This window comes from Arvicola amphibius, chromosome 7 (assembly GCF_903992535.2).
Source record: "Arvicola amphibius chromosome 7, mArvAmp1.2, whole genome shotgun sequence".
Taxonomy (NCBI): domain Eukaryota; kingdom Metazoa; phylum Chordata; class Mammalia; order Rodentia; family Cricetidae; genus Arvicola; species Arvicola amphibius.
Genome location: NC_052053.1, coordinates 127,935,517 through 127,962,631, shown reverse-complemented (window position 1 = coordinate 127,962,631; position 27,115 = coordinate 127,935,517). Strand labels below are relative to the sequence as shown.

Here is a 27,115-nt window from a genome sequence, read left to right as displayed (position 1 = left end):
GTATTAATGTTGGTGTCACAAGGTAATAATTTTATGAGCAGAATGTCTAAGGTTCGCTGTTTTATCTTTGTACCTGTTCTGCCAAATTTAAATCAGAGTTCTATTGCTAGCCAAACACACATTATCCACGTTGTTCCATTTTTTTCATATGCCTGTGCTTTATCCCATGTACTGAGCCAATATGACAAGTGATTTATCTATGATGATTAGATTCTGGTCTGTAAACTGCACGTTATGGGATAACAACAGCTCGGGTTATACCATGGTCAAGCCGTTTGAATATAGTCAATTCAGTGATCTCAGGACTCCATTTTGTTCTGTTCTTTTCTTTCGTCCCTTCGTTTTGTTACCATGAATATTTGTTTGCTTCCTTCCGTGCTCCAAGCAGCCTACTGAGAGGCAATGGAGAGCAGTGGAGAGTCCGTCTCCAGCCTGCAGAAGCCTGGTAGAAAAGACGAGTATAGTGAAAATACACGACGACTTAAATAATAAAAGTTCCACACATAATTCCCTAATGAAGCCTGTAGTAGCTACCTTAGGTTATAATGGTATTGTTCCCTTTTACCCACCCAAGGGCCATTTCTCATGGGTGCCTTTGCTTCCTGAGAAGACACATTCAAGCTCTCTTCCCAGGCAGGAAAGATATCTTTCTCTATGGCTGAACTCAGGTTTTCAGTACAGCATCTGACAGCACAGTAGATGAGAGAAACACAGCGCACAAAGCCTATTTATTATTTATTGATGGTTTCATTTGTTTGGAGACAAAGGTATCACTTGGAGCTCCAAGATGAACTTGGAACTACCATGTAGCTCAGGATGGCCTTGAACTCCCAGCAATCCTCCTGTGTCAGCCTCCCAGGTGCTGAGATCATATTACATACGAACATGCATGCATATGTATGCATGTGTATATACATAAACAGTGTGTATACCATGAGAAATTTCAGGAACTCAGAGGTGAAGCTAGGATGTTTTCTAGTCTGGATGATCAGATGACGTTTCTTGAAAAGAGCCTCCTAAGTGATTTGTGAAAAGCAAGTAGGACTTTGATAAGCAAGTAGGGCGGATAAGGCTTATCTGAGTAAAGGGATAAAATAAGACAAGAGGTGGGGATTTCAAGGCACATTGAAGGAATAACAAAGAAAAACAGAAAGAGATCATCTACAGAATAGTTACAAGGAAGCGGAAGGAAGCTGGTGGAAGCAATCAGTCCAGATCATTGAGGGGTTTTAAACACCTGTTAAAGGATGGCGTGAACTAAAATGGTGACTGCCAATATTTCACCACAGAAGACCTTTGAGGAAATAATTGATCAACACTTTTGAGGAGAGTGAGCAGAGGACAGACTGGAACCCAGAGTTCAGCTGGCTCTGATATTGCTGTGTAGGTAAGAAATGGAGATGACTTGCGTGTCAGTGTTAGTCGGTTCCATCCATGTTTAGGGTTCGCGGGAGACTTGTGGTCCTGCCCAGAACTCTCCTGGCGAGCATCTTCAGAATGAAGAAGCCGTAGGACTCCCCTCTGAAGTCTCAGGGTGCTCACTTTCCAACTGGCTTCACAGCCAAGGTTTCCTGAGCTATTAGGAAAGACATGGGCCAGGTGGTGGCGGCACAGGCCTTTAATCCCAGCACTCAGGAGGCAGAGACAGGCGGATGTCTGAGTTCGAGGCCAGCCTGGTCTACAGAGTGCGTTCTAGGTTAGACTCCAAAGAAGACCTTCAGAGAGCATGAACACTCTTAACACTTTAAAAATGGAAAAAAATCATAATAATAGGAAAGGGTGCAGATTTTGCTTGACATCACCACAAATATTTCTGAACTGATTTTAGGTTTATGAATAAATGATTATTCCAGTCTCTGAGTTAAATATTTAAAACTTAATTCCCTTTTAGAATCCATGTATAATGGAGAGCTGATTTTTTTTTCTGAGCTGCTACTTTTCACTCCTCACTTCCGACTTCTAATGCATCATAATTATTGTTCTTATCCCGCCCTTATTCAGTTCCCTGCATGAGAAATTATTTGAGCATTGCCTGCAACACTTCTGCGAGAGAAGAAAAGGAAATTCTGTGTGTGGATCTCAGCAGGAGAAGAGCTGATGCAGCTTAAAATAATGCCGAAAAAGAAGCACCTCTCTGCAGGCAGAGTGCCCCTGGTTCTTTTCCTGTGCCAGATGATTGGTGCCCTGGATGTGCCTCTTGATCGTGAGTATTAGCAGTTTCCATCTCTTAGGCCAGGAGGCAAGCCTTCCCGGTATCTACCACCACCCTGAACTGTGTTGATGAGGGAAGTGTCTGCGAGGCACTGAAAAGCTAATCAAAATTAATTTGGCTTTCACCTTCAGCACCTGGTGTTTACGAAGACACTGTAGAGAAGGCCATGGAAATGGCTGGACAAGCTGTCCTCTCTTTCTCATCATCTCTCTTTGCCTCAGGTGTCTTTTTTGTCCAGTGGCGGGAGTGGTCTGAGGAGGGGCTGGCGCAATTGCCCCCGATCCTCCCAGTGGGCAGGCCCCTGCGGAAGGACCGTGTGAACCACTTTACAAGAAGGATGCAGAGCCTCACTTCTTGTCTCCCTTCATTGCTGAGGCATCTCTGAAAAAAGAGAAAGAAAACAAGAACACGGAGGATGGTGTCGCCAACCTTCTGCCCCTTTGTGTCCCCAGATCATCCATTCTTCATTCCTTGTTTCTTCTAATTCAGACAAACACCCTCATTTCCCTCTCTCATTTTGCGCACTCAGTGTGAATTTAATTATAAGAATAGTATGTTATCGACAAGCCCAGTGAATAGTCTTCTTTGGCTTAAACGATGTGGCCACAGACCAAGGTGCAAAATTTTTGATCCCGAGGCAGGACCTGAAAAATCCCTGAAAGGAAGCAGCAAACAGGGACTACTGCATCTCTCTCCTTTATTTCCCCAAAAGTAAAACGTGAACCACAGCCTTTCTGGCCCGAGTGGTTTGTTTGTAGACAATGAAGACAACACTGGGTTCCAGCTGGATATATTCCTGCCGCGTAAAGCAGAATTTCAAATCTGAGCAATTACTGTACTTCACAATTGATTTACCCTCTATCCCCAATCTACATGACCTCTTTAAAGCCATTAGCTTTCTGAGTAGAACATCTGTTTGGCAAGCTTTCTAAGGTGCAAGAAAGATAGCTGTTTCCCGGGGGCTATGCAGTTGCTGGGGTCTCCTTTTCCACCACAGAAATTGCAACTGGCCCCTGGAAGACAAGGCAGGGTTTCTGGCACACTCTGCTCACTGCCTGGACCGTGCACCTCCATACTAAAGCCGAACAGAATGCCACATTTTCATTTAAGAGTTATTCATCCAGTGACCTTAATTTAAAATATGTACATGTACATTTAATTGAAATGCGCATTTGCCTGAGCCTATCAGAGCAGGAATATTTAAGTAAGCATTTGCTCTAATAGGTGCGCTGGAAAGAGGGAAAGGCAGTGAGGGAAATGCTTTTGTTCTCTCTTGTGTTAAATATATTCTTCCTTAATCTGACTGCTCAATCTAACTATCAGGGGAAACAGGCACCTAGGGCTAACTCAATTATGGCAGCTAATGGAGAAGAGGCACAACCATGATAGAAATAAAGTCACAGGTAGCCTAGGCTCTCCTGCATTAACCTTTGCAAGTAGTAGTGACAGGCAGCCCTGCAGAATGATTGGAAATGAATGTAAACATGTCCCTGTTCCTCACACCCTTTCTTCGGTACACACAATCATCCTACATCCTCAATCTGGGTGACCGAGAATACTGAAGCAGAAATAGGCTAATGACATAAAGCCATCTTGGAGAGTAACCATAGAAATGTACGAACCAGAAATCAGTGTTGGATTTGACTTGGACAGAGAGTGGTAGCAATTGCCCATTGTTAGGCATCATTATCATATGCGTCCTGGAGTCTGGGATAATAAGATCAGGCCCTACACAGAAAGTGACAACTCGGATTAATTGTAGATTTCATCTGTTTTTCAAATTGATCATAATTATCAGTGCAGCACAATGTGTATGGGATGGAATTAGCTATGCCTACTCCTGGAAGTGCCCCCCCCCCCTTTTCCCTACAGCATTGCCTTTGTTCTTCCGTATGCTGATGTGAGAAGCTGCTGCAGGGGCCGACAAAACTATGAGTGCCCGCTTCTTTCTCTTGTAATGTCACAACTGCAGTACGGTTTTTTTTATTCTAGGCCAAGCCAAGTAGACAAGATGCCCTTTTTATCTTTAGGGTGCTAACATTCTCATCACTAACATCTGATTTTCTTTAATCTTCTCTGCCCACTCACCTGCTGATACTGATGGGGAAAAAAGCAAAGCTTCTTGACGACTGTAAGTGAATTTCCACAAATTGCTAGGCAGTGTGAAGATGTGGCTGTGTCCTTGTTTCTTGAATTAAGAGTGTGAAGCTAGCAAACGACACCATGCTTTGTGATGAGTGTCTTTCTAAGCATGTTGTTTACTGTAGCCAAACGCCTCATTTGAATGCTAAGGTACAAACGTACTATATAAGCTGCATGAATAACGGAGATTCTGATGCTACCTTTGCCAACCTGCTCTTCTACTAATGTACTAGCTGTATCTACATCTGATGTAACTCAATGAGAAAATTCAAAACTTTGTAGGGAGGTTCATTTTTTTTCTTTTACAAATGTCAGCTGGAACAGACACGCATCTTTTGCAGAGTTTTGGAAGTGGGTGACATACAGAAGCCTCTCTCAGGTTCCTCTTCTATGACTTTAGCTCTCAGAACTGGGTAGAACAGTGGTCCTAGGTGTTATAAGTAGAAAAACTCTGCAAATTAGAAGATTGCTTTGACATACACAGAAGGCAGAACACTTCAGCTAATTGTTCAATGGAGGCTTCCTAGGAGGGAAAAGTTCTGCTGCTTCTGACAGCTCGGTAGCCTTTATCATCTATTGAAGAGATGGCCCCTTCTCAGATATTTTCCTTTGATGTTGAATTAAACAGAGAAATCTTGGTAAGTCACTTATTACTCCAAAGCATTTGTTAATTGACATATGACCTAAGCACCGTGCAGAAACGATACATCCAGATGGCAAACTCCTGGCACAGCTGCAGGCACAGGAGGGAAAGCCCTATATTTGCCACCAAATTTGCGTGTCTGACACTCTTGGATCCCACCCCAGTCCCCCCCGCCCCCCGCTCCCCGCAAGAAGAACTGAACTGAATGACTCCTCAGAATCCCTTCTGTCAATGTCTTTGTTCACCGTTTTGATGGTGTAGCACCTCAAGAACTCCTTTCATTATCCCAAATGCCGTGCTCCCAAAATCTGAGGTTGATCACTCCAAAATGAAGCTGGCCAAAATCGGAATCCCGAAGCAAAACTGAACAGTCCTAGCATTGGTATCTATGAAAACTTTTACACAAAGTGTCTCACTAATCCCAGTTACAGCTGGAAGCCAGGTCAAATTTTGAACCTCCATCCCCTCTGAGGGCTTACAGGAGTTGAGCCTTAAGCTCCCAGCTATTGAAAAACAGAGATTCACCAACCTTCAGACAGAACTGCTGACTAGCATTGGAAATTGACAATATAAAGGCAAGAGGGTCCAAAGTGCCTGGTGCGGGAGAAAGTAAGCTGGAACAGGACTGCTTCGTCGCACAGTCCCAAAGATGCCCCTCACTTTGCAGCACACGCCAGCCTTCTCAGCCCTAGCATGTTAGCACTGGGGCTGGTAAGACTTCTTTGGCCTCTACCTACTACAGGTAGCCATTCTACCCCAACCCTACTTGTGGCAATGGGAACTTTCTCCAGATAGCCGAAGGTCCCTCCCTGGAAGAGCAAGGGCAAATAGCTCCTGTTGCAAACTACGTCTACGACTCTGTGAATAACTTCTGCTGAAGATGTGCTTAGCACAAACAGAAACTAGGTGAGAATTAGTCTCTGCTTGGTGCCTTCCTGGTCAAGCCAGAGGTTGAAGTCTGTGGTCTCTCTAGTGCCTTCCCATTCTAACAAGAACCATGATCTCATGAGACGAAAGACACTGTGGTGGTCTTAGAGTAATTTGGATAATGCTCAAGGTCTCTAGACTGGCTTTCCTTAGACTGAATTGCTCTGAGTCAAAACAGTTACCTTCAAAGGTTCACAGTAAAGGTAATAATTGGGAGAACACAATAGAAACATCGTCTCCTAAAAGGAGAATTTCCATCCCATCAAATTGCTGAAATAAGAGTGTTTTCTCTTCATCCCTAATTCATCTGCCTCTTAGCGCTGATAAGGCATGTCAAGGCTCTAGTTAAACAGTATTGTAAATATGAGCATGTCAAAAGTATGTTTCCCTGAGCTATATTAATTTACATAATTAGCATATTAATGAGGTCTATGTCAGTGACTGTATTCCAAGAGTCAAATCTACTTCATAACTTATATTGAAACCATGAATTTCTCATTGTTACATCAGAAAAACAGTGTTTGAATATCAGATTTGGACTAGTAATCATTTTCTCAGACTTTCGGTAGGGGAAAATGAAATTTGCAAGTGTGTGTGATGTTGCCAAAGGGAAGTTGTGTCCTGACTTCCCGACTTTAGAGGAGTTTTAGTTGAAGACTTAATGAGGATTTACTGCTACAACAGAAGTTACTCGGCATATTTGTGGCATATTTAGTCTACGGCAAGTGCTTTTAACATAGAAAAAGTGGCTGCTATCATGATAGTAAATCGTTTATTTCTTTACATTATTCCTCCTTTTACACTTAAGTGGTACAACCTCCAACCATCACTCAACAGTCACCAAAGGACTACATTATTGACCCTCGGGAGAACATTGTGATCCAGTGTGAGGCTAAAGGGAAACCTCCTCCAAGGTAAGCATGCTTCCTGCTTTGGATAGCACTTAAAATAGTGGACAATCTCTGTGACCATAGAAATGTTTGAAATTTTGATAAACTAGGGATGATCATGCGGAGTGGAGTCTTTTTTAGTTGGATATTTCTCAATATGACCGACAGCATACTCTTCTGTTTTTCTAACTAACTCCTGACTCATTTCAGCCCTTTAAAGGTGTTTAATGTGTCTTCTTAGGTCCTGCATCTCTCCTAAAGTTCCAGTTATAGGTTCGTTGTCTCATCTCTCAGATTAATTCCAGCTCATTTGCTAAAGCCCAGATTTTTCCACTTTGCTATTCGTGCTTTTCTGTAAAATGCTCATAAGTATTGAGGCAATAAAGACAACATCTTGGTTCTGACAACAGTGGTTTATGATAAGGGAAAACACCTTTTACCTGTACTTCTTTTTCTTATAGATTGAAAAGACAGAGAGGAGTTTGAGTTGATGGCTTCTACAAACTCTCCTACCTGTCTCTCTACTGGCCATGAAATAGTCCTACACTGTTTGCTGTACTTATCAGGGCTCTTCATAATTCAGTCTAAACAAAGCATAGTAAAGACAGGGAACTGAGGGGACTCCGCTGGACTGTCATCCAAAGCCCTCCAGAATGTCACACAACAGTTCAATAGTATGGAGAATTCTATAGCGCTTGATTGTTAAAATATAAGACGTTAAATAACTATTACTTTGTAACTGTTAAATCTTATGACGGTTAAATTGTAGCTAGGTACACTAACTTAAAAATAAGGAGGATAAGTGTTTTAGGTATTTTATTTGCACATCTATATATTATAAGCTTCTTAAACTGGAACCTGAGGGGGACCAATAACTGCCTGGTTCTAGATACCTGTGCATGGCAACACTTCCATCAACGCTGTACTCGGAAACAGTAGCCCCGACGTACTGCTGAAAACCATTTTCAAACAGGGCTCCGTGTGCTCTTCACTTTCACTCTTAGTTAAGGCCGTGCTAGTATGGCAGAACTTCTTATCAGAGGTTAGTGCTGATGGCCTTTTGCTGTGAGAATGACCCTGTGGGATGCCTGTAGCCTGGACCACTGCTACTGCCTGCCCCAGCTTTAGCAAGCATAAGTAGTAAGACGAGAAATTCAAGTTGGAAAACACAGGGAAGTTAGACGTGTATGTCGCCATCATCTTGCCGTCACCGAGGTATGACCAATTAGGAAGTGTTTAATCACACGAGCACTGTGACGTCTGTAGGAGGGCAGCTTCGCTTCTGCCTCTCTCCCCACTTCTCTGCTTCCCCCTTCCCCCTGTCTCTCTCTCTCCTCTCTCTCCTCTCTCTCTCTCTCCTCTCTCTCTCTCTCTTTCTCTCTCTCTCTCTTTCTCTCTCTCCCCGCCTTCCCCCTTCATAATCCCCTGAATAAATCTTCAACCTCAAAACAAATAAATAAAAAATTAAAAAATTCTAAAAATACACCTTATGTAGAAATAAATGCCACTTTTAATAACTAAAACATTTAATAATAACATTCAAGATACCCAAAGTCTTAACTCTCCTCTCAGTCTCCAGTTTGTACTTGGGTAACTTGAAACAGATCTGATCAATTTCCCGCTCAAAGATAATACAGTGCTATGGAGGCCTTTCTTGTTCCGTTTCTGCCTAGAATACATTTTTATAGACAGCTCAACTGTGCATCAACAATGGGGTTTACAATAAAAATGTTAATAAAGTTCAGAGACTATACCTTAAAGAACTGTTTTTTTATATACTTTTTAAGATAAATGGCAGGCAATTTGTATTAAATTTGAATTGATTTTAAAAGATTTATATATCTCAAAATGTAAAAACATCACATTTTCTCAGTGTTGTGATTTAATTTTTTAAGCAACGGGGCCTTTTATTAAATATCGAAATCTAACAATTATTCTTGGAACCCCATAAAGCCCAAGGTATTCTTTAAAGGGGACTATACCCCTATTTTTCTAGACCACTAATGAGCTTAACCCTTGATGTGTTGGGCAGCTTCTCCTGGACTCGCAATGGAACTCATTTTGACATCGACAAAGACCCTCTGGTCACCATGAAGCCTGGCTCAGGAACACTCGTCATCAACATCATCACTGAGGGGAAAGCAGAGACCTATGAAGGAGTCTACCAGTGCACAGCAAGGAACGAGCGTGGTGCTGCCATCTCTAATAACATTGTCGTCCGCCCATCCAGTAAGGGAGATTTGTCCACCAAACATGACTTCCAAAGAATAGTGACCGTTTGCAGTTGTGTATTTTGAAAACATTTAAAAGTACATATCTTTTAAAATTATAGGTAAAAAAATTTGAATTCATCATGACACTTTCCATTCATAGAAACAACTTCTAGTCAGAATTTTTCTTTCCTTGTGTATATGTATATAAAACCAGCTTAGTCTGAAATTGACATCAATATATGATATATATTCTCTTACAAATCTTATAAGTGAGCATACATATATAATACTGTCTGAAATTCAAATGTGCATATATTTACTTATTTAGCAAATATGCTGACATTTATGTTCTTCCCATTCTCTGTGGAGAACATGCCTGTATCAAAGCCAATGTCTTATTGGTGTATTAGTGTAAATTATTAGATAATAGATTAGTGGCTTGAATAACACTATCAATGATAATAATTGTTATTATATGTTAACATATATTTTATATATAAATATATATAATTATGTTATATGTTATTATGTTAACATATAATGATAAAGGAACTTTTTCTTTTTTCTCCTATCATAGTTTGCTTTTTGCAAAAAAATCTCTAACACCTTATTTAAAGTAGTTATATTATTCAATGTATGGAAATTCTAAGTTACTGTTTTCCAAACACTTTGGGTGCCTTTCTTTGTATTATTGTCTTCTTTTTATTTTCTCGTGAAGACATAACTCAGAAAGTTTTTGGTTTTTACTTAACAGGGTCGCCCTTGTGGACCAAAGAAAGACTTGAACCAATCACACTTCGAAATGGTCAGTCATTGGTACTTCCCTGTAGACCTCCGATTGGATTACCACCAGCCATAATATTTTGGATGGATAACTGTAAGTCTTATCACTATGAGTTTTCTTCAATCTTCTTGTAGTTATTTGTTGTCTTAACACCTTACTTCCCCTTAAGAGTCGTAAAGTGCTTCAGAAATGATCAATAGGTGCTCAGAGAAACAGCTGCTTAGTGATGTTAAGTGCCATGCAACATCAGTCATTCTTAGTGACGTAAGTACCATGCCATGCCATTCATTCTTAGTGATGTAAGTACCATGCCACGTCATTCATTCTTAGTGACGTAAGTACCATGCCACGTCATTCATTCTTAGTGACGTAAGTACCATGCCACGTCATTCATTCTTAGTGACGTAAGTACCATGCCACGTCATTCATTCTTAGTGACGTAAGTACCATGCCACGTCATTCATTCTTAGTGACATAATACCATGCCACGTCATTCATTCACTGTTCCATGCGCTGCTAGAGATTAACAACCACAACAGAAAATACAAGCCCAGTGACAACCAGGCTTCCTTCCTAGACAAGGGTCAGCTGAGACAGAAAAGGAAGCAGACAGTAAATGCATCTCGAAAATCTGTATCAGTCAACAGTAAATTTTATGGAAGGAAACAGAGCACGAATGTGAGCCCCGTGCTAATGGGCTGGGCTGAGAGGGTACACGAGTGACGACCGACATATCTGTGTGGAAAGGGGGCTTTGGTGCCAGCCCTAAGGAGAAGCATCCCTAGGGTGAAAAAACGGAAAACACAAACAAAAAAGCGACCATAGTAAAAGAGCCAAGGGGAAGGAGGATGTCAGTGTCAGGGGATCAGAGGGACTCAATGGGAAGGGCTTTTTTTTTCTCTCTCTCTCTGAACGAAATAGGAAAATGTTGAAGGGGCACATTTATCTTAAATAAAATAATGAGGAAAAGGTTCATTTCCATTATGGGTGGAGAGCATGGGGAGCAAAAGAGAACTGGGGGAGGGGCCAGGATGTGGCTCAGCCTGTGGCTTAGTGGCAGACCACTAGCCTAGACTCTATAAGACCCTAGGTTTAATGCCCAGCACTTGAACAAGAGAGGGGAGTGGAGGCCAATTAGGTGTGCATTGCTGCAATCCAGGACACGGTTAATGGTACATGGACTTCATGGACTTGAGCGGTAGCCCCGGAGTGGGTCTGACTCTGGATGTGATGGGAGGGTACAGCCTCCACAGAGGGAGAGATAGGGCTACGTGGAGAAGAATCGGGGATGAATAGAAAGTTTAGAGACTGAACACTGATTGAGAAATAGGAGACTCCTTTCCTGAAACCTCAAAGGCTAGTGGCGGAGCAAATCAGATTCCTTCTATTATTTCATATCTTTAGGGTTTCTTTTTTTTTTTAAATCACCCCAAACAGCTAATATTTATTGAGTCTTTACTGGGTTCCTTTGCCAAGAATATCACATGGATTCCTTTGTCAAGGATATCACATGGATTCTCCAGGATGTGGCTTATAACCAGCTGAGGCATATCCAGTCATCCTCTCCATTTTCCCAGCGGGGAAATGGAACAAGGAGAAATGACATTTGCTAGAAATTTCAAATGTGTCTACTTTTGACCTAGTCGTTGACAGAAATATTTATTGTTATAACCCCCCACCCACTGGAGCGATTGTGTTAACATGCTATCTTGGAGGTGGCACAAAACTTGGCTTAGAAACTAAGGAGCCATAAGAGGCCCAAGACATGCTCATATCAGTATGCTCAGCAAAGTTCAGGGGTGTGAGGCAAAGGATAAGCCAGGGTTTCAGTCAGCAGGGTCTGAATTCTTAGTGTATAAAGGCATAGGGAAACTACAATGGGCTGAATGAGATAATTTAGACATTCACTACTGGAGGTAGAGAACTGAGCCTCGGGGCTAACACCAAGAGCCTTGCAAGAGTTTAGAGAAATACAGGAAAAAAATCAAATGAGAAGGAGCAGTGGCTGAGGCCAAAAGAGTCCCTGGAGGCATAGCATGGTGTTGCATGGAGCAGGTGGAGAAGATAGGCTATGAAAATAGGAATGGCTGTGGAGTGAAGCTGATGGATAACATGAGCCCTGGAAAATGACTGCTAGATCTGCAACAGAACACTGCTGTGACCTTGAAAGGGACCTACCTGTAGAGGGAATGGTGGGAACGCAAGCAAAAGATTTGCACAAAATACCCTGTTCTCAGAGACCTGACTCCCTCTGTAGTCACAGGCTGCAAACCTCACTGAGGGGAAAATCAGAGTCTTAACACTTCATATTCATTGTTGACTCATGAAACCACTCAACGAAAGTGTCACGAGCCATGAAAACGAAATCTATAAACAAACAAATGAGCAAATATGTGCTCCCTTTATTTATGCGGCAGCTCTTATGGATTTTGAGGGCATAAGCAACAAATCCAATTTAAAGGAGTGATGTATGGCTTTGAGAGTAACACTCTTTAAATATCACCATCAAAATTAGATGCATTAATCGTTCTTATTCAGAAATGATTTCTTGTTTGCTTAATAAAGAAATATGTCACATGGAAACTCTCCAAATAATCTGAATACACCGGTAATGCTTCCTGCATGGCACAGCTGACAATATGTATGATTTCATAAATTTTAAAATGGCAGCAAACCACCCGCCTTTCAAATGAGCTTGCATCTGAAATATGAGGAGAAGCTAAATCCCTGCAGCACTCTCGCTTTATGCATCATAAATATATCCCTATCTGCATAATCTTTTCTCCAAGTGTAATACAAAGAAACTCAAGGGCAACCTCGTGCCCCCTATTGATGTCCTGTTGCCTGGCATCTGAGCTACTAGCATCCATCAGCCATGCAATTCAGGAGGAGAAACAAAAGACAATAAATATATGTCTTCCATGCTTTGGATTCATTAGTTAAATGTACGTTTTCTGAGACAAGGTCTCACTGTATATCCCAGGCTGAGGTTGAACTTCTTATGCTGTACAGACTTGCCTCATCTTGTAGTCCTTCCTCTTCAGCCTTCCAAATAGCTTGGATTTCAGGCACGCACCACCCTGCCTTGCTCCCAGTGTACATTCTTTCCCTCAATATCTTAAAATCATTCCTCTCCAAGAGGATTAATGTCTTAAGACTATAAACTTATAAGCCTCCACCTTGATGGAAACTTGAGCAACACAATTCATTGGGCTCTCACCGCCAAAGTTACTGCTGGGTTTTAACTACAGTTTTGCATTTTGTAAAAGATACCTGCTGAAGGAATAGCACACATTCTTGCCTCAAACTGAAGAGATCCCATCAGCAGATGTGACACCCAGCCTGATGTTGCAGGAACATGTGACTTGTCTAAGTCTCCCTCACCTGGGAGCTGAAGAAATCATAGGTCAGGCTCTGGGAACTGAGTCAGGAACTTCGAGATGCTTTCTGATGGTCAAATGTAACATCGTACACAGATCAGTGGCTCCCACCTCTCCTCATTCCTCAGCCATGTAGGAAATCTTCTCATCGGCCCGAGGCTAGCTCCTTACCTGCTCCTGAAGGAGGACAATCATTCTGGAAGCTGGAATGCCAGTGTGCTGATGTCTGACATTTAGCCCTTCCAAGAGTGTTTGAAGGAGCCCGTGCCAAAGGGTGGACGCCTGTCCATAGCTTCAACATTAAGCAAAAAATGTCTTCCCTCCTGTAGCTTTAATTTTAGTACAAGGAGATGGCCATTATGCACACACATAATGAGTAGAAAGTGGACTATGTCACAAGATGGGCTGTACACAAGGTGTCAGCAGATCGTAGCATCAAATAGAGGCGTCGTTGCTTGTATGTTTAACAGGTGTTTGCTGCATGATTCATGATTAGATTGTAATCTCGCACCAGACTAGGTGACTTGTTGTGATGCTCTCCTTGCTCAGAGCCTAATTTATGATGACATGTAACTCATGTCAATATCCTTACAAACTTTTCTGATGTGTTTTCTGAGATGTGTGCAATTAGAGACCAATTAAGATGCCAGGAATCATGCAAGTCTGTTACAGGGCAGTTTTTTGTTTCTCTGTTCTTAATGAAATATTTCACTTCATAGCTCTAGTCCTATTGCTGCTTCAAGCTCCAAGAAATCAGGATCGGCCAGGTCTAGTGGACTGTCTGTGTATCCCACATCTTAGAAACACAAACCAAAACCAAGAATAAAACAACAACAACAACAACAATAAAACCAGTTTTCTTTACTAAAAGTCCTGTGAGAAATATGTCATTTTTTTCAGGTGAAGTACAGAGGTATTGGTAGATGGTTGTCCGGCTGCTGTGGAGATAGAATGACGTGAGTAACTCTTTGTCTTCCTCCAGCCTTCCAAAGACTTCCACAGAGTGAGCGGGTTTCCCAAGGCCTGAATGGAGACCTTTACTTCTCCAATGTCCTCCCAGAAGACACCCGTGAAGACTATATCTGCTATGCCAGATTTAATCACACTCAAACCATACAACAGAAGCAGCCTATTTCTCTGAAGGTGATTTCAGGTGAGAGCTCGGCCCTCTGGGTCTCTTTCAGTGGTGTTTACATATGTGAATCTAATGATTAGCAATTAAATACGGTTCTGACTTTGAGGTAAACCAGTTCAGTGGTCAGGAGAATCCCTGTGAAGCTCGCTAAAGCTTTAGCTTATGTGCTAGAAAGAGCATGCGTACTCTAAATATTGTATTTTGCATTTTACACTGATTGCCAGTCCTGTTTCTATGGTAACCTCCCAACTCTGTGGTGTTCTGAGCATTGGCGTAGGCATTCTGCCTCACAATGACTTTATTGGCATTTATCCTATAGTTCAAGTTGTGGTTGGGGGTGGCAGAGTGAATGAATGAGTGAGTTAGTCAGTAGGGTGTCAAGCACTGTGTTTACCTGGAAGGAAGGGCACTTAGCGTAGACATAGGAATTTGTTGTTGTTGCCCAGTGGTTTTCGACTCTTCCCCCCACTTCTGTGCCCTCTTCATGATATTCTGTTTATTTCAGTGGATGAATTGAATGACACTATAGCTGCTAATTTGAGTGACACTGAGTTTTATGGTGGTGAGTTACACTGGTTGTAACTGATATTCTCTCCTTCATTGTAGACTTTAGTTCACTAACTTCACCTCCATGGCTATTTAACTTTGTTTCTGTATGAAGTTTCTAATTACATGTTTAATATCACCATATCAACGTGTGTTTCTTATGAAACCTAGCTAGACGATTTCAACCATGTCACTAAAACATCTTCCATGGTGTGTGTATAATTAAACTTGTTATAATTTTTCATGTAAACCATTTCATATGCTTTAGAAAAAATTCTTTCATGTGTGTTCAGAATTGTATTTCTCATATTTTGTGCTGTCTAAAACCTTTCTGCATGACCTACACATGAACTGACTGGTCATATTAACCGCTAGAATACTGACTCACCTGCACCTTCAGTAACTAACATAGAATACATCCCATAGTAGTTGTCTAACCCTCTGTAAATTTCATATGACATTACTCAGAAGAATTAGCAAACGTATTATTCTTAGCGTTGATAGAAACCCACTCATTGACTTCTGTGGGAGCAAACTTTTAAAAATAGATCATTCAGCTTCATTGTTTTAAGATGAAAAGAGTTTGATTTCCTTAAGGAAAAATGCGGTTGTCAAACATAAAATATATCACTAAAAATAACAAACTCTGGACATAAGGGCTTTTTAATTCCCATAGAGTTTCTGCTGCATTAATTTTTTGCCTATGAGATAGGAACATTAGAGAACATGGCAGGATCTAATTCTCACCTTTATTTGTTTAATACAGCCCCCCAAATATGGGCGTCAAGGACATTCTCAAAGTGGTTTTCAGAGGAGTAAAGTTCCCCAACAAGCTCTAAATCCTTAAGAAAACTAATTTTTTCCAACAATGTCTTTTTGGTACATCTGAGAAATGAGAAATTCACATACCACCTCTTAATTTGGTTTTAGAAGTATCAAGTAGATCATCTGTGGTTGAAACAAATGGAAATCCAGTCCTATGACATTTCCACCCGAAAATATCTCAAGGACTCAGTAGATAAGGACACACTTTAAGAGTCCGCAAGACAGGAGGCCTTCACTATAAATACTCTAAGCTCTCTGACTTAGACCCTCCCTATTTTGTCATTGAGAAACTGATCTCAATGTGTTTACCTCTGCTAATACACTTTTCCTCTTTCTCTAAAGTGAGGGACCAAATGCAGGATCTTACCCACTACACAAACACTCTTCTGCCTCTCTATTTTTATTCTTAATTTATGGCATTTAATTTGCCAGAACTCTGTCAGCAACTGCCTAGTTTCGTTTTATTTTTCACAGACCTTGCAGTGTAGCAATCTTCAGCTATAAGTCAGTGGAACTGGCCATACTGTTATCTCCAGAACACACCAAAATACTTTGTCCACAATAATTTACTGCTGAAAAAAGATTTGAACATCTTTCAAAATACACACTTTTTGCTTCGCCTGAACACCAGTCTTAAGGGACGTGTAGTTTAATGAGCTGACTTTTCTTTGCTGTGGTTTTGAAAATTGACCAGCCTGCAGAAAATTAATAAAGACCCAACCCAAATTAAAGACATGTACGAAAGGACTCCTTTCACTGGTTTGCTCACACGAACAAAATTGCTTGTTTTCTTGCACACTGAATAAGTGTAAGGAGAGAGCATGTACGCATAGCTAAAGAAATTTCAAAACAAGCATTAAGCGGATTTGAAACCAGATTAGAATTCTAGCCAGCTTGACAATGACTGTGTTCCTAGAAACAGAGGTTCACATTTTTAACATAGATTGTATTTCTTGTTTGCAGCTAAGCCTAGTAAAGAAAGGCCACCAACATTTCTAACTCCAGAGGGCAATGAAAGTCTCAAAGAGGAGCTGAGAGGAAATGTGCTTTCACTGGAATGCATCGCCGAAGGCCTGTGAGTCAACACGTTCTGTCCGGATGATCACCTCTTACCAAATATAAAATAACAAGAGGCATTCCTGCCCCAGGGAGAACCATTGTCTTATGTTTCTAATTTGACCAAAATCCAGAAAACTTTACAAACATTTCCTTAGTAAACTTTGAATTCCATGTTATTGCTAAAATATTTTTATTGTGTTGTACTGCACTATTTATACTATAATCTCCTTATGATCACTGTGCTTTAGGAAGGGGGTAGAAATTTGCTCCTTTCTAACAAACAACCTCAGTACTCAGTAGGTTAAAAATAACATCTACTTATCCTTGGTTATTTGTCTAGAGTGGGGAGGGAAGCATCTGAAGGCAGATTAACTGGAGGTTCATCAAGGTCTGCCACATGGTGCACCTCTGTCTTCAAAAGCACACAGGGCATGCCAAGGCCTCAGAACCGTGGCATTGCCCCAGTTCCTGAGGACAGACTGTAAAGCTCAGGTGCCTATGACAGGCAGGTTCTAGACTGTCTTCCCATAGTACCTGGCATAGAGCAAGTGCCTTTCGGGGGCACAGCTACTGCAGCTGTGAGTGGGATCCCAGGAGCATGCTGCCTTCAGGTTTTATGATTTGTGTTTTCTCTGACCTGGCAATCCAGTGATCACAGAAACTTTCCTTAATCCAGGAATGATTGTTTTAGGATGCGCATGGGGGCCTCTGCTGGCCAAGTCAGGAAATAACACCCAATGTGACAGATCTTCAGTTTAAAAACTTACAACATTCTTAAAGATATGTTCGAAAAAATCTGTCCCTTTCCCCATGATTTGTTGGTACCCGTAGAAGGACTTGCCCCTTTCTGAACAGAAACAGAGGAGGAATGGACTGGGGCTGGAGGGCGTGGCAGGAGGGAATAGGAGGACAGAAGGGAGAGGAAACCAGCTGGGATGTAAAGTAAATAAATAAATTTAATTAATAAAATCAGTCTTTCCTAACAGAATTTTTCCAACTTCCATTTTGTTTTTAGTCAAGCACCAACATGACATTTAACTAGTTTTCTATCTTAGCACATTTAACGTTTTCAGATTAGGAACGTTAAATTTTTTTTTTTCCTGTAAAGTATGGTGGTGTAATTTGGAAATTGTGTGTGTGTGTGTGTGTGTGTGTGTGTGTGTGTGTGTGTGTGTGTATTATATATATTGAAGGAACTTTTGAAACTGAAATTTTGTGAAACCCTGGTATGTTGCAAACCAGGGACTGTTAGGCTTGAACATGCACAAGTCTTAAAGACTGTTTGGTAGAGGAGGAGTCTCCCATAACAACTGGCGGCTTTGCTCAACGTCACCAGTAACACCAATGTCTAGCCCCGTCCCTCTCTTGCCTCATCTGAAACATACATAATGTTTGTGTTGAACAATTTTTAAAATTTTACGTCATGAAAATTTGCTAAAGGCATTATATGAGTTGATCGTTCTCATTAAGACAACTGGAGATGCTAAGGCCCAAGGAAGTCAGGTAATCAAGGTCAGATAAGAATTTAAGTGAAGCTCTGAGAATTTGAGAAAGACCTCACTCCATGCAATATTCTGGCTTTTTATCAGCAAACCATTTGTTTGGACTTTCCTGATTTAAAAGGATAAAATTGAGTGAGAAGAGTTGTAACATTAATCTGGCCTATTATTATCAATTAGTATAATGGTATTTTAAATTTTCACTAATAATGAAATGAAGAAAAGGATTTTAATTCATTAATCATTTAGTTTCCATCATGAGTATCTCATAAAATTGAAAGTTTCATCAATTTGATAGGGAAACATATACATGAGTCCAAAGACACTGGTGTGTGTATGCGTTCATTCATTATATATTTTTGACTCTCGATGATGGGGGATTATATTGCAATATGACTGATTTAATAATAATTCTCTTGATTAACATAGTAAAAGTCTCTAGAGCATCTTACTGACCAGAACTTGAAAGAAAAGATTAGGTAGGTTCCTTTAGTAAGCGATCAATGCTTGCAGCATCCCTGAAGGCAAACTTACAGTATGCCAAAATTAGTATAGTCCTAGTTATTTGAAAATTGACATTGTTCCAAGTACAGGTTTTTGAGTATTATTTATAAAATTGTGACGTTAATTAATGGGTCTATGTTTGTCATTATCTTTGCACAAAGAATTGATTACAAACGTGCATGAGAATTCACTCTCCCAAACAGTCACAGGCAAATTAACCCTTTGTAACATCTTTACTTATTCATCCTCTCAGGCCTACGCCAATCATTTATTGGATCAAAGAAGATGGAACACTTCCTGTCAACCGGACATTCTATCGGAACTTTAAGAAAACCTTGCAGATCACTCAGGTTACAGAAGCAGATTCTGGAAATTACCAGTGCATAGCGAAAAACCCATTAGGAGCTGTGCATCACACCATCGCGGTCACAGTTAAAGGTATTTCGGTATTTCAGATGCATTCCCCTTGCTTCTGTAGAGGCTCCAAAGCACCCGTTGACTGTGCCTTGTATCACGTTCTTCAGTAATGAGGAGTTTAAATTTATGTTCACTTTCATGGTGTCATGAAGCTTTTCTTGTTTCTAATGTAATCACATCCAGGCTAGATTATAAAAACCACTCCTTCGAGTCTTCTTCACAGAACTGCAATTAGTAAATGCAGAAGGAATGGTAAAAATAGAAAATCACAATGATAGGCCCACAGCGGTAACTGCTTCAGGCAAGATCCAGGGAAGAATTCTAAGATTGGTGGCTGAAAACAACTTTAAGGAGAAGCAAGATATTTGCATAGCTTCAAAGTGTTCCTCTGTCCAAAAAACAAACAAACAAACAAACAAACAAACAAACAAACGCTAGTGGCTAGGACAGTTTTAATGTATGTCCACTATTTAATATTCCTTCATGGAGGAGATGGAAGTTATGTTCGGTCTTGAGAGTAGGCTGTATAGTGACCAGCTGCCAATGAACAGAGAACAGAGAACATTGGAGAGCAGTCATTTTGCAGTGGGAGTACCTGGCAGATAGTGCCTTAACCCAGCGATGAAGCTGAGCATCAATAATAAAAAGTCACTGCTCTTCTATACTCTTTATGAAGTTTAAAGAATTATTTGAGGAACTTTATGTTTTTTTTAATCTAAAAAGTGAGACTAATGGGTCTTTTACAAAACCCTTATAATCTACTGCAGCCGTCCATGTATTCTTGAGTCAGCTTTTCTTGTCTCTTCTCTCAATAAGCGGCTCCATACTGGATTGCAGCACCTCAAAACCTCGTCCTATCCCCAGGAGAGAACGGCACCCTCATCTGCAGAGCTAATGGCAACCCCAAGCCCAGAATTGCCTGGTTAACAAATGGAGTCCCAATAGAAAGTAAGTGTTCTTCATTGTCTTTAATGGAAGGTTATTTTCAAAGTACGCCTGTATCTCAGCAATAAATGCATGGTGTTGAAATAATTCGTGTTTAGGATGAAAGCTGAATATGAAGTTAACAGGGGCACTAAGTCACCGTCAAAGCTTTTTATTGCCTTTGGATAGTTATTTAGACTTTAAAGAGTTGATTGAAATACATTTTTAAAAGAACTTATGATAATAATTGTGTGTGTATTAATGGGAAGTTAAGAATATTTCTCATTTTTAACTCAGATCATGGGGAAAATGGCAGGGTCAGAAGTAAACACCACCGACAGCTCAGCTTAGCTTTTGGAGAGTACACAGAGTCACTGTCGGCTGACAGGGATACTGGGACTAAGGCAGTAGACGACAGAAGTAGGAAACACTGATCTGGCCTCAGTTTTCAGTCCTGGAGAAAGCCCAGCTGTCCTCCAAGTTTTCTAGTCTTCAGGGGTCATGTCTCCCTAGCTACCCGAAGGACAGGGTCCTGATCTGCAGGAAGCTCAGCCTTCTCCCACTTTGCCTTCCTTGAGTACTGTGAGCTCTGCTCCAGAGATCCCCGAGGAAGACATTAGGACAATGGCTGTGTTTGCTGTCATCAGCCTGCTTTCTGCAGGTTCACTTCTAGCCCGTTTTCATATCCATCTTTCCGAGCTACCACAGTGCTGCCCACAGTGACCCATTGAAGTATAGCCAGGGGCTTTGCCTGAATCCTCCAAGTCATAGTAAAGACTCATTTGATAAAACTTGACTAGAGGATTGGGGATATGAGAAGGGAACTATGGCAAAACAAAACAAACAACAAAAACAAACAAGAATTGGAATCTTGTCTCACTGCTTCTGAACTCCTTCCTAAGCCATGGTCATACAGAGAGCATCCAGCTACCTTTGCCTTTTGGTCTCCCCACTGTAAGGCTTTAGAACACTTAATTTACATGTCTTAAAATTCCAATTTCTTGGGCTGGAGAGATGGCTCAGCATTTAAGAGCATTGCCTGCTCTTCCAAAGGTCCTGAGTTCAATTCCCGGCAACCACATGGGTGGCTCACAGCCATCTGTAATGAGGTCTGGTGTCCTCTTCTGGCCTGCAGGCATAACACACAGACAGAATATTGTATACATAATAAATAAATAAATAAATAAATAAATATTTATAAAAAAAGAAATTCCGACTTCCTTTTAGGTGGAGAGAGAGAGAGAGAGAGAGAGAGAGAGAGAGAGAGAGAGAGAGAGAGAGAGAGGAGAGGGAGAGGGACAGAGAGGGAGGGAGAGAGGGAGGGATGGAGAGACAGAAAGAGAGAGAGAGTGGGGTGAGGGGAGAAGTGGGGGCGGAGGAAGACGAGACTAGACAGAAGAGAGCAAGAGAGGGAGGGAGATGAGGGAGGGAGGGAGAAGACAGAAGGAGACAGAGAGAGAGAGTGTAGGACGGGTTGGTAGAGAGATCTGCATAAGATCGGAGAGAGAGAGAGAGAGAGAGAGAGAGAGAGAGAGAGAAGACAAAGTCTGTTTCTGCTTCAAACCCAATCTCAGTCTCAGGCTCACCTCCCAGTCATTATCAAGGCCAGATTTGAAGATTCTCTTTACTTAGTAAAGGTACTTTCCTACTTAGAGAACAGTCTGTTCCTGATCATCTCCAATTGAAAATCAAATATCACTTCTACTTCTACATAACCGAAAGGTCCTTTGAACTGACCTTCCTAAAACTGAGTCCTCCTGTGGGATGGATGGCTAGTCAATTTGCTATTACTATGAGGAACGACAGCTTGCTCTTCATCCCAGGCCTGGCAGCCCTGGTTTGAGTAATCGCACCCTGTGCCTCAAGTGTTTGCTGGAGTATTTATTGGGAGTTTGCTTGTGTCACGAGCACAGTAGTTATCAGATACTTGGACAGAAACAGCTTGTGTTTACTGCAAAAGGAAATATGTTCTTGGAAAAAAACCGAGGCTAATGAGGCCAGTAATCGGTACTGAAATTTATGCTCCAATTTTAATCATGATCAGAGCAGGAAACGCCACAAATCTTACATCATGGTTATATATCAAGGAGCCACTGTCACTCCCAGGGGATTATGCTGACAACTGAGAGAGTGAAAGAAAGCCCAGAACTAAAAGATGTTTTACAGCACATTATGGTTTTCTTAGAAATGCATATAGAACAGTAATAGTCATATTGAATACTCAGCATTTCTGCAGCCAAAGGTTTGCTTTCTTCCAGCTCAGAGGTTCTTTGTGATTTACAGAAGATTAAATGTACTCCTGAGATTTAGACTCAGCAAGAACAGACAAGTGGGAGGGAATATCTATCTAGCCACTCGGCAGGAAAAGTGTGAGAGCCAGGGACTGTTGAAGAGAAACTCCAGGGCTTGGCAGTAAGGATACAGTCCTAAGCAGGGGAAATTGAGAAATTAAGTAATGAGGCTGATCTTTCCTCCTGATTGGTTTATCATCCTTCCAATTTGGCTGTCTTACTCTGTTTTTCTGCCATAACAAAGTACCTTGGGCTAGATAATTTATAAACAGAAAGTTATTGCTCCCTGTGCTGGAGACTAGAAAATCCAAGTTGAATGCACCTGGTGACTTCTAGTGCTGGTTCTTCCTCTGTGAATGTGCAGTGACAGAGGGGACAGCCTCCCTCAAGTCTTTTGTCAAGGGGCACTGACCATATTTGTGAGATAAGAGCCCTTATGACCTAGTCATAGGACCACCTTGGGGCTTGGGGTTTAGAATATGGACTTGAGGAGGCAACCAACCTTTGCAAGACAACCAACCTTTGCAGGACAACCAACCTTTGCAGAGCAGCACCAGCATAGCAGCACCTGGGGGTCCTTGAACCCTATTAATAGTTGCATTATGAGCTTTGAGCATGCCTCCACATGCATGCCTCTTCGTGGTTAACACTAGAAGGGGGTGTTTGGAGAGGGCAGTTATCTCAGGGAGACAAGTTAGGCTCTTCTACTTTAACCCCAAATCATCCAATTAGGTCCCAAACAGAAAGAGCAAGAATAAAATTTGTCAAATCAGAGTCTAAGTAAGTTCTTCTTTTCTTTTCTTTACTTTTCTTTTTTCATCCCAAAAGTATGTTTCCTTGAAAAAGAAGCAAGAATGCCACACAGATATGCTAGGAATTGCACAACTCTTCCAGATCCAGGGTGCCCCAGCTCAGATGTGTGCAGCTCAGAGAAGCTTCTCTGGTGGGCATTCAGGGAGGGAAACTATGTACTGCAGGGTGGCCTAGCACGGGGCCGTGCCCACCCAGCTGCTCTAGGAAGGGCTGCTGCTCTGGGGAGCTACAAGCAGCTGTTGTCTCCACCAGAGAGACGTGATGTGATGCTTCTTTGAGAGTGGCCAGGCCGGAAGTGCCGGGTATGTTCTATGGACATCTTCATAACTGACGGTGGTGAGCAGGCGGGGACCCTGAACGTTTCTTTCAGTGTACCAGCCCTAGCCCTCAGCAGCTCGTCTTTGGACAGCCTCTGTTGAGTGTTGCCTTTGAATGGAAAATAAATCATAGACAGCTAAGTGCAAAGAGATGTGTCCTGATGCATATTGACATCCTCTAATCCACATTGAAGAGTTAGGTAAGGGAATAAAGCCCCAAAGCCAAGCCAAAAAAAAAAAAAAAAATCAGTAGGGGCTTGAAGAGGTATATCCCACTCTCCTTTACACTTAGCGGTTGACCATGAACTTAAACAGGACTGCGTTTGAGGCTTGTGGACTGTTCTGGAAACAGGCCTGGTGCTTGCCCCTCATCTGTAGTTTGTTGAATAGCGCATCCAGCAGTAGGAGGTCATGGAAGATAACAGAGAGATGCCAAGGCAGAAAAAGAGAAAACCACACAGCATAGTGGCACTGACTGAACCCCGAGGATCACTAACCTTCAACAGAGACCAGCACAGGGAGTCCAGCATGGGCTCCAGAAGTTGGCCTGAGGCCCAAGCTGCCTAGTTGGCACCACCTTCCACCCAAGAGACTGCCAAAATGCTAGATGGAGCAGCAGCTGCTGGGGTGAAGGGTCAAGGAACAGCTGTGCTTCTGCAGTGGCATTGTTGAGGGCATCAGCAACAGCCCTGTCAGGGGCCTCAGGTTTGTCAACCTATGCCAACCAGTAGAGACACAGTCAGGAATCCACATCACCAGACACACAGCCTGCCTCTCCTGACTTGTTTACAAGCATCCAAGGACTCTGATGGCCTCATAAGCTCCAAACTACAAACTTAGGGATATCAGGGTGAGGTGGAGGTTAGACTGGGTTCTTCTGGCAAAATGTGGTGTTGATTTGGAGCTTGCCTTCAGACCTGGAACCTACAGCTTTATAAAACTGATAGGATTAACTCCAAAACACCTGGATGCATCTCTCACTGACTTCTGAAACTATGTCTCATTTAGGTCAGCCGAGTACTTAAAACTTCCTTGACACAAACAAGTGTATTAAATACAGAATTTGCCCCTGAAATACCCAAAATATTTTTCAACAGTCTATAGTGGTCAGAAATTATGTAGCTACAAGAGACCCGCAGGAGACCTCAGATATGACCTGAAGTGGTTAAGAGAGTGTGAAGTTGAACTTGGGACCAGAAAGAAAAAATGTCTTGTCTTACAACTGGCAGCAAGAGCATTTCCCTGCTCTCCTAGAGAGCAAGTGTTCCTCCATTCCTCTTCCTCCTTTTTACCTTCTGCACCAGAGCCTGTGCCATCCCCATTAGTGGTCCCCAAGGCTGAGATTCTGAACACCCCACAATCCCCGTTTCTGTCCCAGGAGGCAGTGAGAGAGTCTATTACTTGCTTTTTCCGGGGACACATAAAAATCTCACCCTTTGTTAAAAGGCTCCTCAGATCTGAGGAGAGAAAAGAACGAACTTGGTAAGAAAGAGTGGATCTTCTAGTACAATTACAAGTTGTGCTTGAGTAACTTATGAGTTCAGCTAGGGAAATAGAGGCTTAACTCAGAATATTCTCGAGATCCTGTCAAAGCTGCCCCCTTCCCCCTTCTCTGGGAGGCAAAGGGCTCTTTTGGCAGGACCTGTTAGGATAAAATAGCCAGGAGAAAGGAAATTCAACTCTTCACCAAAGCTTGGCTTTGCTTCACGTCCACTTGTTCATACTCCAGGAAATATTTATAAAATGGACTAAAACCAGAAATCTAGAACTTTAATTTCAAACTATTAAATTATTCTGAATTTATTATAATTAAACAAAATATTAAGTGCTCCTGTCTACAATTTTTATATCTAAAATGTATTTAGTATTTTCTGGTTGACCTAGTTCATAAAGTTTTTAAAAGAAATTATCTAATTATTCTAAATGTAAAATTATGCAATTGACGTAAAAACATTTTAGAGATTGAAAGCACTCAGTACTTTTAAGACATCATTTTTTTATTTTCATATTCTAAAATTGGAAACATTTGCAGTCTTTCCCATTCCTTCCAGGAGAGTTATATTTTTTATAAGTTTTCTGAAGGCTGTCATACCACTTTTAGAACTCACACTTGGGGCTTAAAGTTATAGATGTAGATATATATTCTTACATTTCTTTCTTTGGTGCTTATTTATGGCAAATGATGTTGGGTGTTCCTAGAAATTAATTATTATTCCTTTAGATGATTTGAGTTTGCTAGTTGGCGAGTTCTTTCCATTCAGTAGCCGGCACACAACATCCAAAGGTCACCTATGGCTGTGCAGCAGTGACTTTGTTTCGTGCCCAGCTACCAACTGAGCCCCCATATGTCGCTGCTGCTTCTAGGCTCACTCGCTTCTCTTGAATAACTGCAGAAGGAAAACGTAATGCAGATCTTCATGAAGAGAGCTGCCGACTCATCACTTATACCTCAGGTCCAAGTTTGTTTCAGCCCCAAATATTATGGCAGGAATAAGTATCTGAAACCCGCTTCATTGAGCACAAGTGAGGTAGAGCTATAGTCAAATGCCTTGGGTCCTGAAGACAGTGACACCTGGGGCTACAGGGTGTTTTGCTTGTGGTTGATGCATCTCCACTTGGAGAAATTGTCCTTCTAGCTTTGTCAACTGAGTCCAGTATTTTTGGTCGTATTCGTTGTCTTGCTATTATTGTGGTGCAATTCACAAACAGCATAAAATTTAGTACCCTATGGTCAAGAATACAGATAGTGTTGAGCACTTGCCTGGTATGTTAAAGGCCCTGGGTTCACTATTGCTAAATTAACCTGTGAATGCACGATGGAATGTTACTGAATACATTCACATTCTTGCGCAACAATCCTCCAGTTGATTTTTATCTCATAAAAATTAAACTCTATACTATTAACCAGAACATGGTGGTGTGATCTTAAGATTTCAGATGCTCAGGGATGTGAGGTGGTCTCATCCTATGGTCTGTTTCCCATGCTAAGAGAGTGGGCACTGTGCTCTGCCAGTGTGTCATGCTCATTACTGTTCCTCGTTGCCTGGCACACCTTCAGAGGTGCAGTCAGAGTGGGTACCAAATGCCCCCTAGAAAGTCCTATCACTGTCCAAGTACTCGGTCCATCTGCTTAGAATAATCCACAGAGCAAGAGAAGCCGGGTTGCTGCTCTGGGTTCCACCCTGCCTGGTTAAAGCAGTAGATGAACATTCCTTCAAGTGTGCCCATCAGAAAGACCCAATGATACAAGGGGTGGGATCCAGGATAAGAAACAAGGACTTCGCTGATGTGTACCACGCTCTCAGATCTATGACTGTGGCTATACTTGTATGTCACTTCCTGGGATAATGTAAGATATGTCCTCTGCTGTTATTTATTGATACAATCTATACCCTGTTAAGGAATTATGGCTCCTATTTGTATTCGGTTGGAAAGAATGTTTATCTTAAAGAAATTTTAATCAGAAATTCCAGATGTTAGTTAAGGAGTCGATTCAAAGAATCTTGACATACCCTATTACTAGTAGAACAAAAATGTGTCTAAAGATGATTCTACACTTCAGCCATTGATTGTTGCCAGACTTTTGGACACTAA

The 27,115-nt window shown here is 41.6% G+C and overlaps 1 protein-coding gene across 34 annotated transcripts in view; it reads left to right on the top strand.

Moving 5' to 3' along the window:
• The first annotated feature begins 2,097 nt into the window (after nucleotides 1-2,097).
• Nucleotides 2,098-27,115, top strand: part of Nrcam (neuronal cell adhesion molecule) — a 70,638-nt gene continuing 45,620 nt past the window's right edge. For 12 of the 34 annotated variants that reach the window (XM_038336201.1, XM_038336199.1, XM_038336181.1 and 9 more), the window contains exons 1-9: nucleotides 2,098-2,203; nucleotides 4,326-4,343; nucleotides 6,733-6,838; nucleotides 8,847-9,043; nucleotides 9,782-9,904; nucleotides 14,174-14,344; nucleotides 16,661-16,772; nucleotides 19,013-19,197; nucleotides 19,993-20,124. In XM_038336201.1, coding sequence (XP_038192129.1) covers nucleotides 2,098-2,203; nucleotides 4,326-4,343; nucleotides 6,733-6,838; nucleotides 8,847-9,043; nucleotides 9,782-9,904; nucleotides 14,174-14,344; nucleotides 16,661-16,772; nucleotides 19,013-19,197; nucleotides 19,993-20,124 — 1,150 coding nt within the window. Of the gene's footprint in view, nucleotides 2,204-4,325; nucleotides 4,344-6,732; nucleotides 6,839-8,846; nucleotides 9,044-9,781; nucleotides 9,905-14,173; nucleotides 14,345-14,831; nucleotides 14,889-16,660; nucleotides 16,773-19,012; nucleotides 19,198-19,992; nucleotides 20,125-27,115 lie in introns of those variants that run through there. The other 22 variants (XM_038336192.1, XM_038336191.1, XM_038336187.1 and 19 more) reach the window with 6 other exon arrangements.